General features: G+C 40.1%; 1 protein-coding gene across 5 annotated transcripts in view; it reads right to left on the reverse strand.

Annotated features, from left to right (window-relative positions):
• Positions 1–4,140: 4,140 nt before the first annotated feature.
• mpp2b (MAGUK p55 scaffold protein 2b) overlaps positions 4,141–16,611 on the reverse strand; it is a 31,844-nt gene continuing 19,373 nt past the window's right edge. For 4 of the 5 annotated variants that reach the window (XM_026316283.1, XM_026316284.1, XM_026316285.1 and 1 more), the window contains 10 exons: positions 11,654–11,806; positions 11,362–11,517; positions 10,990–11,217; positions 8,665–8,796; positions 8,436–8,538; positions 7,310–7,378; positions 7,011–7,172; positions 6,517–6,719; positions 5,996–6,124; positions 4,141–5,424 (listed from right to left, as the gene is read on the reverse strand). In XM_026316283.1, coding sequence (XP_026172068.1) covers positions 5,248–5,424; positions 5,996–6,124; positions 6,517–6,719; positions 7,011–7,172; positions 7,310–7,378; positions 8,436–8,538; positions 8,665–8,796; positions 10,990–11,217; positions 11,362–11,517; positions 11,654–11,806 — 1,512 coding nt within the window. In that variant the 3' untranslated portion in view covers positions 4,141–5,247. The remainder of the gene's footprint in view (positions 5,425–5,995; positions 6,125–6,516; positions 6,720–7,010; positions 7,173–7,309; positions 7,379–8,435; positions 8,539–8,664; positions 8,797–10,989; positions 11,218–11,361; positions 11,518–11,653; positions 11,807–16,611) is intronic. The other variant, XM_026316288.1, reaches the window with a different exon arrangement.

The raw sequence follows: 16,611 nt of genomic DNA on the forward strand, positions 1-16,611 counted from the left end.
TCATTTCCACTGGAAGTGTGTATGGCCTGGCTATTACTACCTCTGTTGTAGAGACATGGGAGCCATAAGAAAAGCTGTGCCTGAGGTAATCTGTGATAACCCAGGAAAAAAAAAAACATGATTTCAGTCAAATAATATTTCATGTGTATCTATGAGTTAGAAGGGAGCAAATACAAGCTGGAGCTCTGTTGTGTAACCATTAAAGTGAAAAGACATGAATGTACATCAAGGGCACCTTGCTGGAAGATCTGATTTCTTGGCCATATCATGCCACAGATATGTTTCTATGTAATTTAACTATATTGGCTTATGCAGATGGCTATATTTTGTATTCACTTTCTTTCTATCTAAACATGAGATAAACATGAGAAATGTTTGATTGAAATCATGTTTGTTCTGCCAACTCTTGGAGGCGAAACCCTTTGGTTGCCTCAGTGACTGCCAGTGAATATGAGTTCTCATTTCCCCTGTTACCCCCTTAATAATTTCATTTTCCTGCTTATTTTTATTTATTTTTTGCTTTGTTTTGATTTAATTTGTAATTTAGGACTCTTACCTTGAGTCAACCACATCTTCTATATGCTAGACAACAGAGGAACAAAGATATGTCAACAGGAATGAAAAGCTGTCAGTGTTTCCAGGTCAGTCAGTGTCCAGCGAAGACCAGTTCCAGAACCTGCATCCTGGCCTGGTGCATATCCAAAATAGCCAAATATGGAGACTGGTGCTCCTGAAATTGAACATGATTCGTGATAATCTGTGGAGAGAGCTTTGGAATACATTGATTGAACAACTCTTTATAACAGGGATTAAGACAGAAGTATGTGTTTCTCCAACTATGGTGAAATTAAGGAGCTTAACACCGGCATGTCAGAGCTGCATGATTTTCAAACTTACCTTAGTTAGGAGGGTTGACAGGACTCTTGAGTCTTTACAATGTTTCTGCAGCTAGTTCGTAGTGTAGTAACGTAGTGGTTCTGTCAGGGCAAAAAGATATACTGGTACTAAGTACAGAGAGGGTGAGTGCAGTTTTCTGGACCCATCAGTCTGTTCAAGGCTGCAGGGGAGTAACAGATGGTTGACACTTCATGCCACAGGCGCTCTGTCCTGAAAACAGAAAATGGACATTGCGTTTTGTTCTGTAAGCCTTTGGTACAGATCACACCTAATTAACAGCTTAAAACCAAAACATGCTGAGGACAGATAACATTTTTACAACACAGCACTCCCATTCAGATTTTTAAAACTCTAATTTAAAATGTCACAGCCCATGACTAATGACTTAAGGAGTTTCTAGTATTTGCCCAGATTTATTTAACTCTGTACCTGTAGACATGTTCTTCAGTACCGTAAAAGCAGCTGAAAAAATACGAGGTGCTTTAACATAAACTGACTGGCGTTTTTTTAATCTTATTCTTTCACATATAGCCTACGTTTCAAAAGATTAAAACAGTTTCACAATTTGCACCAACTTGGCAGATATTTCATGTGTGATCTAGTGCTGCCATCTGCTGCTTTACAAAACAAATGTTATATGCCTGCCCAAGCTATAAGATTGAGCTTGAAGATTCAATTTCTACAGTGCACAGTCACAATATGTTGAAAAAATACACTAAAATGTAATTTTATATGTCCTGCTATATCAAAGCATAATTTTCACCAGATATTACAAATGACATACATTTACATATGCTATACTAAGTCATTATTTCATGGCATATTATAGGTAGGGACAATTTTTAGCAGATACTATGCTCATTCATATGGATGCAGATTAGCCTGTGTGTGTGATCAGATTGGCCCAGTCCAATTATACAAATAACTCAAAAAGGTTGTTTAGCTGTAAACCTTTATTCCTCATTTCCAGCTTTTTAAATCTGAATATGTTCAAATTAAGCGATTTTTGACAGGCTGCACGCAGGTGAGGAAATCCAATGCACATTTTATTCCCTATATGTGATTGGATAATGTCATAGCCATGCAGCAGAATGATAAACATAAAATGTAATCTTCAAAACCATATTTTTTTTCTACATTCCCTCATATTAAAAAAACGCGATCAGGATCATGACTAATTAATTTTTTTCGAAATAGGCTGGTAGCTATAAAAATGTGGAGCTATGCACCATTTAGTTTGCTTGATGACACATTAAATATAAGTTATATTTAATGTGTCATCACTTAAAGGTGAAAATATATATAAATTCTGATGTGTTCATAAGGGATAATCTAATTTTTTGTTTATATTCTGCACATAGTTGTTTCCTTTGTTGAACATTTACAAGGTGAACAAAGTGTCAGTAATGTATTGCATATGATTTGCATACTAATGAGATGACATCACTGGTCATGACCTGTTGTCTACTTCCAGGCCTGTGGCTGCCAAACCCCAGCATGTCTGCAGATCTCTGACTGTGGCTTCATGACTTCGGCTGCAGCTCCAAAAGCTGCAGGTAAGTTTGATTTTTCACACAGCATGTGGCTGTATTTACTGACTGGTTTCTGCTGAGGAATAAGTGCTAAACAAGTTAACCCTAGCGAGTATCATTTATGTGAACCAAGTCAACAGCAGATGAGGAGCAGGTGAATTCACTTACATTATATTGTGAAACAATTTGAAACCAGTTGCAGGGTGGGAGATCTGAAGGTGCTGTAATGACTATAGGTTGTTGTCTTGTTCAGGGTTTTCTTTGGGGAGTCGGTAGGGTGCGCTAGAGGGAGATGGGTCAGGGAGGAGAGAAGTGTGTGTGGAGGGAAGAGAGGGAGGGTGAGAGAAAGCCTTTCGGTGAGGGGAGTTAGCGTGGCTACGGCTGAAACAGAAGCCTGTTACCTGTTCTGACTAAAAAATTAATAAAGCAAAGTGACAAAAGAACGTCTGCTGGCTGTGAATTTAGCGGGGCAATACAGTACGTTTTACATTTATTATTTTTTAAACACTTGGCCGTCATGTTTTACAGTATTATAAAAGTTGTGTTGTAAAAGATGACGGCCAAGTGTTTAAAAAGTAATAAATGGAAAACGCACCTTCCGATCCCCCCCCCCCACATCTCCCAACGTTGTATGACACTTTTGATCAAGTAAACAAATGTAACAGAACATTGTTAGCACATATTAGCACATGAGAACAATCATCAGAGGATGCTCATTCTGTTGCAATTCAACACTATAACCTGCGTCATTACGCAGCCTCCAAAATGAGACGTGACTTATATCACTACATGTCTCTCTCGCCTCTGTAAAAGTTCTTTGTTCATAGCACCCCTGAGTTCGGGGTCCCCCTATCGGCCTGGCGCACTTCCGTTGTGTTCTCTCTTTTGCAGCACGTTTGCCCTTGTTGGCCACCCTACTATGTGGCCTTGTGAGCAATGTTGAGTTAACACTTAAGATTTTCCTTTAGCATACTTTGCAGAACAATTGTACTTCAAAGCAGCTGAAGATCTTTATTAATTATTTAATTGGTTCAGGCCTGGAAACAAACTTTTACGTCACAGACAACCTGGGTAATGGCAAACTAAACCGGAATTAAAAGTGATATACATTTATCCGTCAAACAGTAACTTAGGCCAGTGCAGCACTAGTGTAAACAACTGTAATATATCATTACAGTGAAATATTACATTAATTTCAACTTTGCTCCGTGATAAGATTTTGTTCATCCGATCAGACTCCGTTTTTAAAAAAGGGTCAGAATTCTTGACTGGTTTCACACGCAGCTTTCATCTCTGTAGCTGTAGTCAGATGTTTAACAAGGCAAGCGCAACTCTTCTACACATGAACTGGATTTTCTTCTGCTGATTTTTTTTTTTTTTTTTTTTTTAAAACAGGTTTACTAAAGTTGATTAACATCTACATCTTGACAAGCTCACACCCTGTGATCCAGGGTTTTAAAGGTATAGATTGACAATTTTTCCTTTTTATTTATTTATTTTATTTTTTATTTCCTTTTAATGTCATCATTAGACAAAGAATCTCCTAAACTTTGTTTAAAGCATGAAAATTTTCAAACCATGTTGTATTATATATTCTTTATTATAATGCAGAACTTACAGTTTCAAAGGAAATGAAATCAAATATTAAATAAATTACAGCATTATTTTTTTTCTATATTCTAAGAATTAACATGTACAGTGAAAGAAATGTTCCATGATGGAAAAATAGGGTTTCCTTGGCTTTTGAACCATGTTAAGGCAAAAGTAAGCAAGGCAAAAAGTTAAGTATAAATTTGAAACCACTGATAAATTTATTTTTACTGTCTATAGATCAAAAATAACAAACAAAAAAAGAAACAACTTTCAACTGTCCAACCTGTGATGGTAAGTATGTTTTTTTTCTTCTTCATACAATCAGTGCATACTGTAGGCTACGTCTTGTGGATTTTTTTCTTAATTTGTAATAGGATTTAAGTGCTACAAATACAACTCTGATCCAGTCACTGGATCCTCTCACTGCTGAACAAATGAGGAGCTCTAACAGCATAGGACAGGAAATGTACAGTGTAACCAACACAAAAAGAAAGCAAAACATATTGAGACTACCAACACATCTCAACAAAAGTTTTCCCATTGCTTTCAGTGGTTTTTTTTTTTTTGTGCACATACAGTATATCAGTGTGTGTAGGTAGATGTATTGCATGTATTTTTCTTTAAAATCATCTATTGCTGTTCATTTTAAATCAGTGAAAACAAAAGATAATGTCTGAAAACATACAATCATACTGTATGATCCAATGATAAAATATAATTTAATACAAATATGACATTTGGTATCTTTCCTTAACCAATCTGTCCTACTGATCCAATGTAAACATTACACTACATAACGTATGTAAGATTTAGAAAGGCTAAAAAGCTTAATAACTTTCAACAACCTCCAACAGAGCACTGTTATCGGTAAAACATACACATTACTCTATTTCCATGTTTATGATAACATACACACACTCATACTATTGCACTAAACCTCATAATCACCTCTATGTCCTTCTTAACAAATATCAATAGAATTAGTCCATTTCTGACAAATATAATACAAGTTGACATTAGGCTCAACAGAGGAACACTAAGTTTGTACAAAAACACTCTACATGAGGCTGGTCATTTGCACTGAAACATGATGCTGGGGCCTCTCTTACAGCCCTCCACCACCAGTAACTGCCTGGAGACAGCCCCTCAGGAGCTGGGAATATAAACCATCCTCCACCCTTTTAACCTGTGGTTCTGGCACCTTGCTGGTGGAGCTCTTGGTGACTTAGAAGACCCAGCTAACAGGCACCCACTGCTGCTCCATTAACAGTTTCTCCAGTGCCAATCGTAGACTTCGGAACGCCGCCTCCAGGCCGTCATTGACGATACAGAGGTCAAAGTAATGTCCATAGGCTCTCTTAATGCGCTCACTCTCATCCACTGTCCTCTTTAGTTCAGAGTCCTGTAGTAGCATGTCAGGGAGAGAAGCCAGGTAAAAATAAATGCAAGGAGCAGGCAACCACTTGGATAGAAGAGCAGAATAAACAGCAAGATTGATGCACAACTGAAATCAAATTAAATAAATGTTCTTGTTAGAAATACATCATGTGTGAGGAAATGCTTAGATTTTTTTTGTTTCAGGGTAAACACAGGACTAGGGAATAGTTCAATATGTCTTGCTTTTTTCTCAATTGTTACATAAATGTCAGATACTACTCTTACTAAGAACTCCAATAATTTCCTGCAGTTTCCCACAGTTGCTTGGCAACTAGTCCTGGTCTAGAAATAATCTGCCCTGAATAAGGGAGAGTATTGCTTTTGTACAAACTGAGCAAACAGTTGTATTACAATACCACATTAATTAGTGGGCTTCAGAGGTGCTATTAGGCAGATTCTGTTACCTTTGCACAGAGCCAGGCTAGCTGTTTCCCTGCTTCCAGTATTTGTGCTAAGCTCATTCTAAGGACCTGTTGCTTGTGGCTCCATTATTACAATACAGACACAAGATCATCATCATCATCAAACCTACTCACCGTTAACTGCTTTGTGACCACTCCGGACTCAATTGCTGACCTATTCATAGCTTTGAGGACCTCAAAGTCTGGTGCTTCAATGAACACAACGTAGGGCAGGAACTCCGATGTCCGCAGGACTTTGAGAGCCTTTGGAGAAAAACAAACATACAGGAGATGTACGCCAATGACTGCATCACTGCACAGCAAGTGTTGGGAATAGTTGAAACTCACACATTATTATAAATCTGAAAATTGTAATTAAAATGCAACTAAAGCATCTTCCTCTAACAAATGTATCAATCTAATATGCATAAATAAGATTAGCAGGGTGTAATGCTGATGATTAGCAGATCCATCTTGATTAATATTTATGATGTGCTAAATTTGAAAATAATTCAGAAGATATGAATAATAAAATTAAATCTAGAACTTTATGCTTTGTTTATTAATGTAAGAAAAAATGACAAAAAGGGTTGAATCAAGGACTGACGGCAGAGATGATATGAATGACAGTAAGTGTATTTATGAGCTTACTCTACCTGTGGGTTGACATCCAGGATGCAGATCTTCCCCGTTTCTATCACCTCATGTATAGAGTTGATCTTTGTCCCGTATAGGTTCCCGTCGTACTCGCCATGCTCCAAGAAACGGCCATTTTTTATGTCACACTCCATTTCACTGCGTGTCATGAAGGAGTACATCTGGCCATCTCTCTCATCCACCTTTGGTTTTCTGGAGGTGACTGGGGAATAAAGATCAATCCAAAGAGATGGATCAATATCTGTTTTTAAATTAAGCTCATAACATGGCACTGAAGGACAAAGTAAATTTAAAAAACAATATAACTTATACTTTGGTTTAGACTATTTGGACTAACTGACAAATAAAAAATGAAAAAAAAAAAAATCTTGACCTCAGTGACCTTAGTAACCAAGATGGGAAAGAGACATGAACTCAAGTGAAAGGCAGTACACAAAATGACAACATGTATCAGTGTGTGTGGTTTAGTGTGATGACAAATGGCTGCACTCACAGGGGATGGTGGTGCCATACCGCTGGGGATCCGACACCAGCAGCTTGTTCTTCAGACTGCGACGTCCGACCCCTTGTGCACCAATCAGAACCAGTGTCTTCCTCCTAAAGGGGGGGACCTTGGCAACCTCTTCATAGATGCGCAACTCATGGCGATCGAATTCTAGACAGAAGTTAAGTCAGTGCATGGGAAGAAAAAAGGATAAAACACAATAATAAACTGCAGTGTACGTTTGGTCGAATGGAAACAAAATGATGTCTGTGATGTTAGAGTTTGCATGGAAAGTTTCATTTAAGTACCTGCATTCTTCGTGGTCAAATACATCATCTTTTTTTTCTTCTTACCACCCATCCCAGCACACAGGGGACCTAAGACAGACAGCAACACATAAAACAGAATAAAACCTCTAACCTTAGCACTTGTCTCTGCCATCCACTTCAACAAAGTCCCTATTAAAATGATATACTATCAAGGTGAGGACTCTGCTTGGTTATAAATCTAAAACATAGAGGGTTATAGGGAGAGCACACCACTAGGTGGCACTTTGCACCAGTATTAATCTGGATATGCAACCATCCTGCTGCCAGATAACACCTGTGACAAGGCGATCTGCTGACTGACTGTTCAATATGGCAGATTATTTGACCGCTCAGGAAAATCTCTTAAGTATACAGACGTGGACAAGAAACTCTGACCTCAGTTGACAAGAAACTCTGACCTCAGTTGGTCATTTTATGATGAAATTTAACTCATGAGGCCGTGATAAATAATAGCTGTGGCTTTTTAACTTAAAGCCAGAACTCATTTTATATTTCATAAACTAGATCAACAGTTTTCTGTCCAAAATCATCCTGTTGAAATGTTTTATTCAAATCATGCTCTCTGTTGATTTAATACATAGAAAACATGCTAGCAGACAGATGTGTCCTTCCTAGGCTCCAAGGGCAGTACAGTTGGCCTGTCATCCTCCTCTCCTCCACAAGTGAAGGGCATGTGGCTGGCTCTGACTCACCACCTGTTTTTGTTGCTGCTGAGAACTCAGAATGGAACAAGCAAATCTACAGAAACACAACCTCTGAATCTTATATTACTGAGTTTTGATCAGGTTTATTTTTAGTTTGTTGTCATCAATCAATGCTCCGTCTGGGGGGTTTGTGAATATCAGCCCCTTAATAAACAGCAGATTGTATCAGGCCGCCTGGGTGATGCTGATGCTCATTACAGCTCTCCAGTGCTCACTGACAGAGCAGCAGACTGGAGAGGTGAGAGGAGGATGAGCGGCCAGTGCCAGATGAAATGCTTGTATGATATGGAGAGGAACAGATGTTGGCTTTGTTGCAGGTGTGTTTCTGCAGTGAGAAGTCTGTCGAATCTGCATAATGAGAAGTGCCTCTCAGCTCTGCTGCATGCCACTGAGAGGTGTACCTGTGGTAGCGAGCTCCAGATCTCTCTTCACAAAGGCTTTCCTCTTCTCCTCGAGGAGCTGGCTTGGAATTAGACCTGCACTGCCTCCCTCTATGTGACAGGCCTGCGAGAGAAACACATATGGACACCCTGAAATATGTGTGAACAAGTTAATAGAAACAGACATTTTTATGCTGGCCTGTTAAAAACGATCCTGTGGACTGTGCATGGAAAGGCTGGGGGTTCTGACCTGCCACCAGTTGAGATCCTCCTGATTGAAGATCTGCAGGATGTCCCCACTGTTGAAGCTTAGCCCTGCCTCCTTACAGGGAATCAGGTTATCATGAGATGGGTCGTAGTCAAAGTGACATTTTACAAAGGCCTAAATGGATAAAGATGTTGAAAAGAGAGACCATACTGGGTTAAAGTTAATATAAATAAAAATGGACAAAAACTGTCTTTGTAATGTGGTGGAATTATATTCTGCTGCTGCTTTTGTTGTGGTGTAAGTCAACTGTGGTAGATCGACTGGGTGAGTAAATGTCCATCACCATGAAACAGCCTTGCCCACTTAAATCTCACTCCATCTCTCAGCTCACTTTCTCGACATCTCAAGGCTACAGGATTCAGCTCATAAACCAAACCATGTATCCCAACCCCCCACTGACAGGACATGGAGTGTGAGAGACAGACTGAGAGCGAAATAGAAAGAGAGAGCCAAAATCTGTAGCCATGGCAACCATCCCCTCTCCTCCTGCACTTGACGCCTTTTCTCGTTCTGAACGGATGCTCGAACATTAAAAAAAAAAAAACCCTGCCAGCCCTTACTGTAGCGTGTGTGTGTGTGTGTGTGTGTATATTTGTCTTCCTGTACGAACACGATGGATGGACACAAACACACACACACACACACACACACAAACCATCACAGTCTCTATTGGCCAGAGGGAGCTGTCAGTTGAGTTTAGTCACCATGTGACAGCCAAGCTCCAGGCGTAAAACACAAACAGCTGGATCACATTCAAAAAGAACTTTGGGGAACAACTCTAATCATCACAACTCCTCACACAGTGTAACCTCCACCTACACAGCTCTTAACTGTGAGCACAGCCAAATCACTCTTTAATGTCTCTGACAGACTGCCTTTATTAAGTGTTCAAGGAGGCAGGTTGATAGACCTGATAACACAATAATAGGTCTGAGGGCAATATAGTGCAGAAATGTCTTCTTGCAGAACATACAGTATTCACTTCTTGAAGGTTAGGACTCAAAACAGACTTTTAGTGAATAGCCAAAAAAAATACATGCTGACCATTTTAAAGCATTTCTCAGAGTTCGGCTGCTGCAGGTCAAAACTGAATAGAGAAGGAATTCTCTCATCTCTTATTCACAGCCAAGAGTTTAGCATAATTGCAGCAGTGCTAGTGGCTCTACTTAGCAGTGCTTTGAGCTAAATATGGCAATGATCGGATGGCAATATGCTTAATTATAAACCAAAACATTAGACAAATTAACATTTTTATGCGAGCGTGTCACTAGAGGACAGTCAAAGTCATTCATGTTTATCTTGTGGGGGACATATGCTTTTCCTACCAAATGTTTTATGGCAGTCAATCCAGTAGTTACCAAGACATTTTCAATCAAAACCACATGTTGACGTAGCTGGTGCTGCAGCAAAAATACACTTCAAACACATCTGTCAAGACTATTAATCCCAGCAAACTGGTCTATAGCTTTTCCTACAGATTATGTTTGGCTTATTTTGGTTCATTTAGCATGGCTCCTTCAAGCTCTATTGTTCCTTTTCTCTATAGTTGAGACCAATCAGTCACAGAGCCTTATGCCTAACAAATCTCTAGCTCTCTATACTGCATCCTCTGAAGATGTGCTCTATCCTACCATCCTATTGGCAATACATCACCAGGCAAGATTAACCCTTCTATTTCCCCTCGCTGTAAACTGGGTCACATTTTCAGTGCGACTAGCCTCATCTGGCTTGGAGAAAGCTAATGTTTGTCAACTGGCAGCAACATAGAACAATCAGCACAACCACTACAATATGGAAGAAAATGACAATGTTTGTGTGAGAAAAAAGTGAAAAGGGTCTTGTGTGGTGTAAAAGCAGTCCAGTGTTAGGAGCTCTCTGTAAGATCACTCCTGTCCTGCCTTGTTCACGAAGATCTTAATTATTGACCCACTGTGCATATGTAGAAAATGATTCTGCAAGTGACAAAACTGTAATGCAGGTATTACAGTCAAAGTCATCTAAGTCCTGTTGTAGACTTACAGATACATACTGTATATGATCCTTGGCACAACATGAGGGATTACAGACAGCAGGGAGGATGCCGAGGAGGATTTCAGGAACACTGATTAAAAATGTTTTCTATGTTGGAAGAGTGTGAGATTCAGTGTGGAAGATGACTAAGACCTGTCAATCAAATGCAGTTGCTGTAACTCTGGTCTTTTAATTGCTAAATTTCAAATCATGTGTATTGTATTTATTTTATTATGCTACAGAAGAAGAAGCAGCACAGTATGTATTTGGTTTGGTTTGAGTGTCCACCCGGCTGACCTGTCTCGGTGTGTGAGGCTCCTGGTAGCTGGGGAGGATCTTTAGCACCACACTGCCACTGGCCTCCTTCAGCATCTCCTGGAGCACTTTGGGGTCATTGCCCACCTCCTTGCCATTCACCTCCTTGATGATGTCACCCACGTGGAGCAGACCTTGTTGGTCGATCATGCCTCCATGAAGGATCCTGGCAATCACCAGCTCGCCGTTCTCCACTCGAAACGTCACTCCCTGCACACACGGACACAGTCGAAAAATAGCAAGAACGTTATGAGGGCTAACTAGTCACAATTATTGGCAATTTATACCGGAGGGCTTCATCTTAAATGTTCTCAAATAATGACAAGGTGCAGTTCCGTAACTGAGCAGACTTACCAGGTGCTCACCAGACACCTTACGGATGCCCACCATCCTGACTGCGTCCGGGGGAACAGGCTGGTTGTTGAGGGCTGCGTCCATAAAGGAACAGGGGCTGGGAGGAGGAGTCTCATAGTTTTTAGAGGCCACAGAATCATGAGTCTCCAAGAGTGACTGTGAGCAGAAAGACATAACAGAAACACTGATGACAGAGATGGTATCAGGTTATAGTGTAAAAATCAGCCAAGCTTCCTCTGTGCAGGACCACTGTCAGACAAGGCAAGGTCTGAATTTGCCCTGTTATCCAAACCTGGAAGTGGGGCTCCTTCAGGATGCGGACCAGCTCTTCAGCCACCTCGCTCCTGTGTGTGAGCGGGCTGAGCTCCTTGAGAATGTCCTGGACCAGCTCCACATTGTTCTCCCTCACAGCTTCGAGCTTGGGCTCCTCAAACCGCTCATGTGCCTGGGGTTTAGTGAATATAAAATTTGTATTACTTAGATCTGTCAGTATCAGGACTCCTTTATAGCCTCATTTCTTCACAGTACATACATTTCACAAAGTTCCTGTCTCTGAAAAGGAATTCATAGGTCAATTATTACACCTTCTCAGTGAGCGGTTAATGCACCTGCCTGAGTTGTAATGAAATGTTTTCCGACTTCTGCAGTTCTCTGTTTTAATCCACTAACCCAGGGTATGCTTAAAAACAAAAAAAGCAGCAACCTGAAACCAACCCCTGCTGAGAAAACACAGCTTGCACTTACAAAACTGGACTAAGAGAAACACAAAAAAAAAAAAACACAAGTAAACCAAATCTTGAAATCTTGTGCCCTGTGGGTTTTCCAGTGTGTACAGCAAAACATCAATATTTTAGGGCACATTAATTTTTCACTCTCCCCTGCTGTCAAGGACACAGAGGTCTGTGCTTATTGGATCCAGCTTCCATACCTCTGGTTTAGGGTCACAGATACAAAATAAACAACTTTATCACCACCTGTCTGTTGGACCATAAACCTGTAATCTGGTTAGATATTTCAGAGACAAAATATATCATACTATTTCACCCAAAAAAGGTTTCTTTAGATATCTATATTGCAATATTACAAAAACTATAGTGTATAAACCTGTCAAAGCTTAAACATTTTAATCACATAAACAGTTTTTTAAAACCACAGGCAAAAGAAAAAATAAAAATTACAGTAGCACAATTTGCAGCTGCACCCCAAGTGATCTTATTTAAGGATTCACATCGTCAGGCGATCCCACAGAGGATTTGTCTGGTGGGACTGACTACTACTCTGGCAGCCACACTGTTTGTTTGTTGAGGAAGGGAGGAAGAATTCCTGCAGAGAAACAGGATATGGTGCACATGCGTGTGCACACATGCACAAGCACAAGCACACACACACACACACGTGTGCATGCATGCATACACGCACACATAATTTTTAAATGTTCATGCGCACACACCCCAAAACACAGAAATCGCCATATGCGCTTAAGCATGCAGATACACAGTGACACAAGCACAATACACACACACATCCAGACAAAAAATATTTACACATGAATTAAACACACACACACACAGAGCTCTGTTCAGTGTTACAGCAGCTAGACGTTGCTCATTTGGTGTTTTTGGCAGAATTCTTTGTAACCTGATGGACCAAGCTGTCAGTGCCTGGCCCTTGGTCAAAATGCCAGCATGGACACTTTGCTCTATGATTACACTGCTTTAAATGACCTACAACATTTCTGATGCATGTGTCTGCTTTGATCCAACTTTAACTTGGCTGCTTATATCTGAAGAAATAAAATAAGCATGTTTTGTCTTATCACACATCAGACAGCAAGCACTATGTCTGCAAACAGTTTGACGTTGTTGATACACAGTCACTGCTATATATCAATGCTTATTATTCAACAATTGCTCTGCCAAGTACTGACATTTATTGTCTTTTAAAATTCCCCATCTATTGTAATTACTGACACAATGTAATCTTTTTTCTCTCCACCTAGATATTTGAGCTAATGAGCAGTGCTGTTAAGACAAAAGGCAGATGACAAAGCAGGGTCATAACTGAATTTCAGACATTTCTAGCTTAGTAAGTTCGGATTCTCGTCTCTATTGTTTAAAGTCAACACAATGTGTTGTAATTAGAAAGAGCCATAGCTCAGTGGCTTGCATTTGATCGGTAGCTCCGGCTCTAGTTGGTCATTAAAAGTGGCTGATAGAGTTCACAGATTACTTAGTGCAAGACTATGCAAATTCTAAAAGTAGAAATAAGTCATTCTTTACCTTAGATATGAAAGCTTTAATTCATCAGTGAGTGAAGACAGCCTTTCTGAGAGCAGGGGGTTTTGAAGCTTGTTCTGGTGTGACCAGTAGATTATGGTGGTGGATGTTGGCAAACTTTAAAGAGATATTACTGTGTAACTGACATCACAGAGTCAGGCCATTAGCTTTATGACTCCTCTCTACTTGAGCTACTGTGACAATACACTGCAGCCATTATCCTTTAATTGTCACTTAAGAGCACAGTAAAAAAAATCCACAGATGAAGTTTCTGAAAAGGGCTCTCTTTAAAGCCGCTTTAAAAGTCGTACAGACAGAGGACACTTTCTTGGCTTTGGTTCAGATGTACAGCATCATTTAGCACCATCTCTGGTTGCTTTGGTTTAGCTGCCACCTCATCTGCATTTATGCAACAGCTCCTATATAAAGCGACATATTTATTAACACACAGATGTGTGTTTGCTAAAGACATTAGAATTTCCTTTTAAACCAGACTCCATGGTGACTGCTACATTAAATGAGATGTATTGCAGAATATCAGCACAAGCTTTTGTGCATAATTTCTGTTCCTGTACCTTCAGCTAAATGTCAGGAGCTACCAGGAAATGGGATAATAATTGTCAGGACTTGACCACTTGGCACATAATAATTCAATTGTTTTGCATGAGCTGTTTTGTATAATAATAGAAGTCGTTGTTTTGGAGGCCACATGGCACTGCTTTACAAAAGATCTTGGATTCTCATTTGCAGTCTGAACAGAGACATCTGATGGCTTGAAAGTTGGAGGTCAAAAAGCTCAGAGTGCTTAACTAAATGTCCTAAACCATTTGACAGCTCATTTAGCCGTTCTAAATACTTCAATTGTCCTGAGCACACAGTTAGACATAGAGCCAAGCAATGGGTCTGGGCCACAGTTATGAGAGAATAAGCACCACTGTGGATGCCCTTCTGCATGATGATAGCTCCTGTTGTCCGTGTCTGCTCACTGTGGGTCTAATAATCATTCATTGTAGAATTTCAGGTTGCACTGATTGCATTACACTCAATTAGTGCAATTCACTGAAGTCACCGTGTCATGTACACACGTGCACGGCCCCTTGCTCTGTCCCTCCAACCCTCTGTTTGTTCCTCTCTCAGCACAGTAAATGAAAGTTTGTTATGTGTTTATAGATCCACCATGGGGTCAAGAGAAACTTGGAATTCTTTTCCCATCCTTCAGGAAGGCATCTTTACCCACAGCTTGCATCAGCACATTAATCTTTTATGAGAAGGCTCATCAATATCCCGGTATATCCGAGGGGCCCCTCAGACACATTGTGCAAACAAACACCAGTGTTGTGCTCTTACACACCTGCGCGCACACACATTCAGGTTTCTGCAGAAGAAAAGACAATACTGTGAGGAAATGAAAGCAAGAACAAAGAGAGGCAGAAGAAAAATAAAGACGGAAGGGACCAGATGAGTCTGTTCTCAGCAATATGGGAAGTTTTCAATGAAGGAGACCCTACTGCTCCCAGTGGATAGTCCATCTCCAAATTTCCAAAAGACAACTACCACACAATTGATCAGTGATGCTGCAGAGCTTCTTACTTTTAGCTCTGAGTCTGAGAAGTAGCCCACAGACCAGTGCATATCCCTGGACAGAAGAACCTAATGGCCACAAACAGTGTGACTCATCTAACACTGACAATGTTCTAAAGACAAATATTGTGACAGCTCAAAGGCAAAGAACAGCTTTCAGTGTGTGATGTGAACTGCATCCATACTTTTTTCCTCACATACCTTTGCAGAGCACAATCTGTTTTTTCCTTCTCTTATTGCCCACATTTTTAAAAAGGCATGTGAAAGCGCTCTTGGCAAAAAGAGGATTTAGAAAACTTCGACAGAGGAAAAAGAACATGAGGTGTAGTGGGGTGACACCGACAGCCTGGCTCTTCTAAGACCTTTCACTCTTCTCCCTTCACTTCAAACACCCACAGTCCCTAACGACTTCACTCTCCTCCATGTAACTACGAATATGACAGTTTGATATGGGTTTCATAAAAAAGACTTCACATGGGGAGAAGTAAGGAAATGTATTTAAATTTCTGCTTAAATGCAGAAAATCAACTATTGTGGTGGTTTTGGAAAATAAGCTGGAAATGTTCAGTGCAAGCAAACAACATGCACCATCTGAAGGTTAAGGTTATTCAGCAAAGCAATCTGAGAAACTTGAAAGGTGGGTGAATTTTAAGCAGGGTCAGGTGGTCAGGTCAAAGTTCAGACTGGAGCTTCACATGAAATGTGTAGCAAAGGCCAGAAACAAGCGGATTATTGTCACTGAGCCCAACTAAGAATATTTTATAAAGTTTTGGAGGCCATTCAAAACAACAAAGGATGACTGCCAGCCATTTCAGAGTTTTCTTGGCATAATTTCACTCATCTGCTTCCCCCAGTACTCACTTTAATCATAAGTTTGGGCAACTACCCAGGAGAAATCTGCATGAATGTAGAGAGAAATGTGTAGGTTTAAGAATTAATCTTGCTCATTCTTACAGCTATGGACTAGACAAAACAAAAACAATACTTGTATATCCAATATATGCAGGTAGTATAGCAACCCCATTAATTCTTTCTGAGCGCTGTAGTACAAGTACTTTAGTATTGTGATATTCCTGTTGAACTACTACAGAATATTTGTTTTATAATTATTATTTATAGTTATTCTACTCTGCCATGTTGCCATAAATGCCAGATTGTTGACACATAGGCAACAATCTGGACCATCGCCTCTCCATCAGCCTGGGATCTCTCTCCCCCGTCTGGCTGCTGTTGCCTCATTCAAATATTTGGATCTGGATCCTTCATCCTCCAGGAGCCCCAGTCTCTTTCTTGTCACTGCCCTGCATTGTGTTCATGTTTTCTCTGTGTTCGTTCTTTTGTGTTCAGGTTTTTGCCTCTTTTGTTTGTCGTCACTGTCTTCGTTCCAGCTTTT

Source organism: Mastacembelus armatus, chromosome 19 (assembly GCF_900324485.2).
Source record: "Mastacembelus armatus chromosome 19, fMasArm1.2, whole genome shotgun sequence".
NCBI classification, from domain to species: domain Eukaryota; kingdom Metazoa; phylum Chordata; class Actinopteri; order Synbranchiformes; family Mastacembelidae; genus Mastacembelus; species Mastacembelus armatus.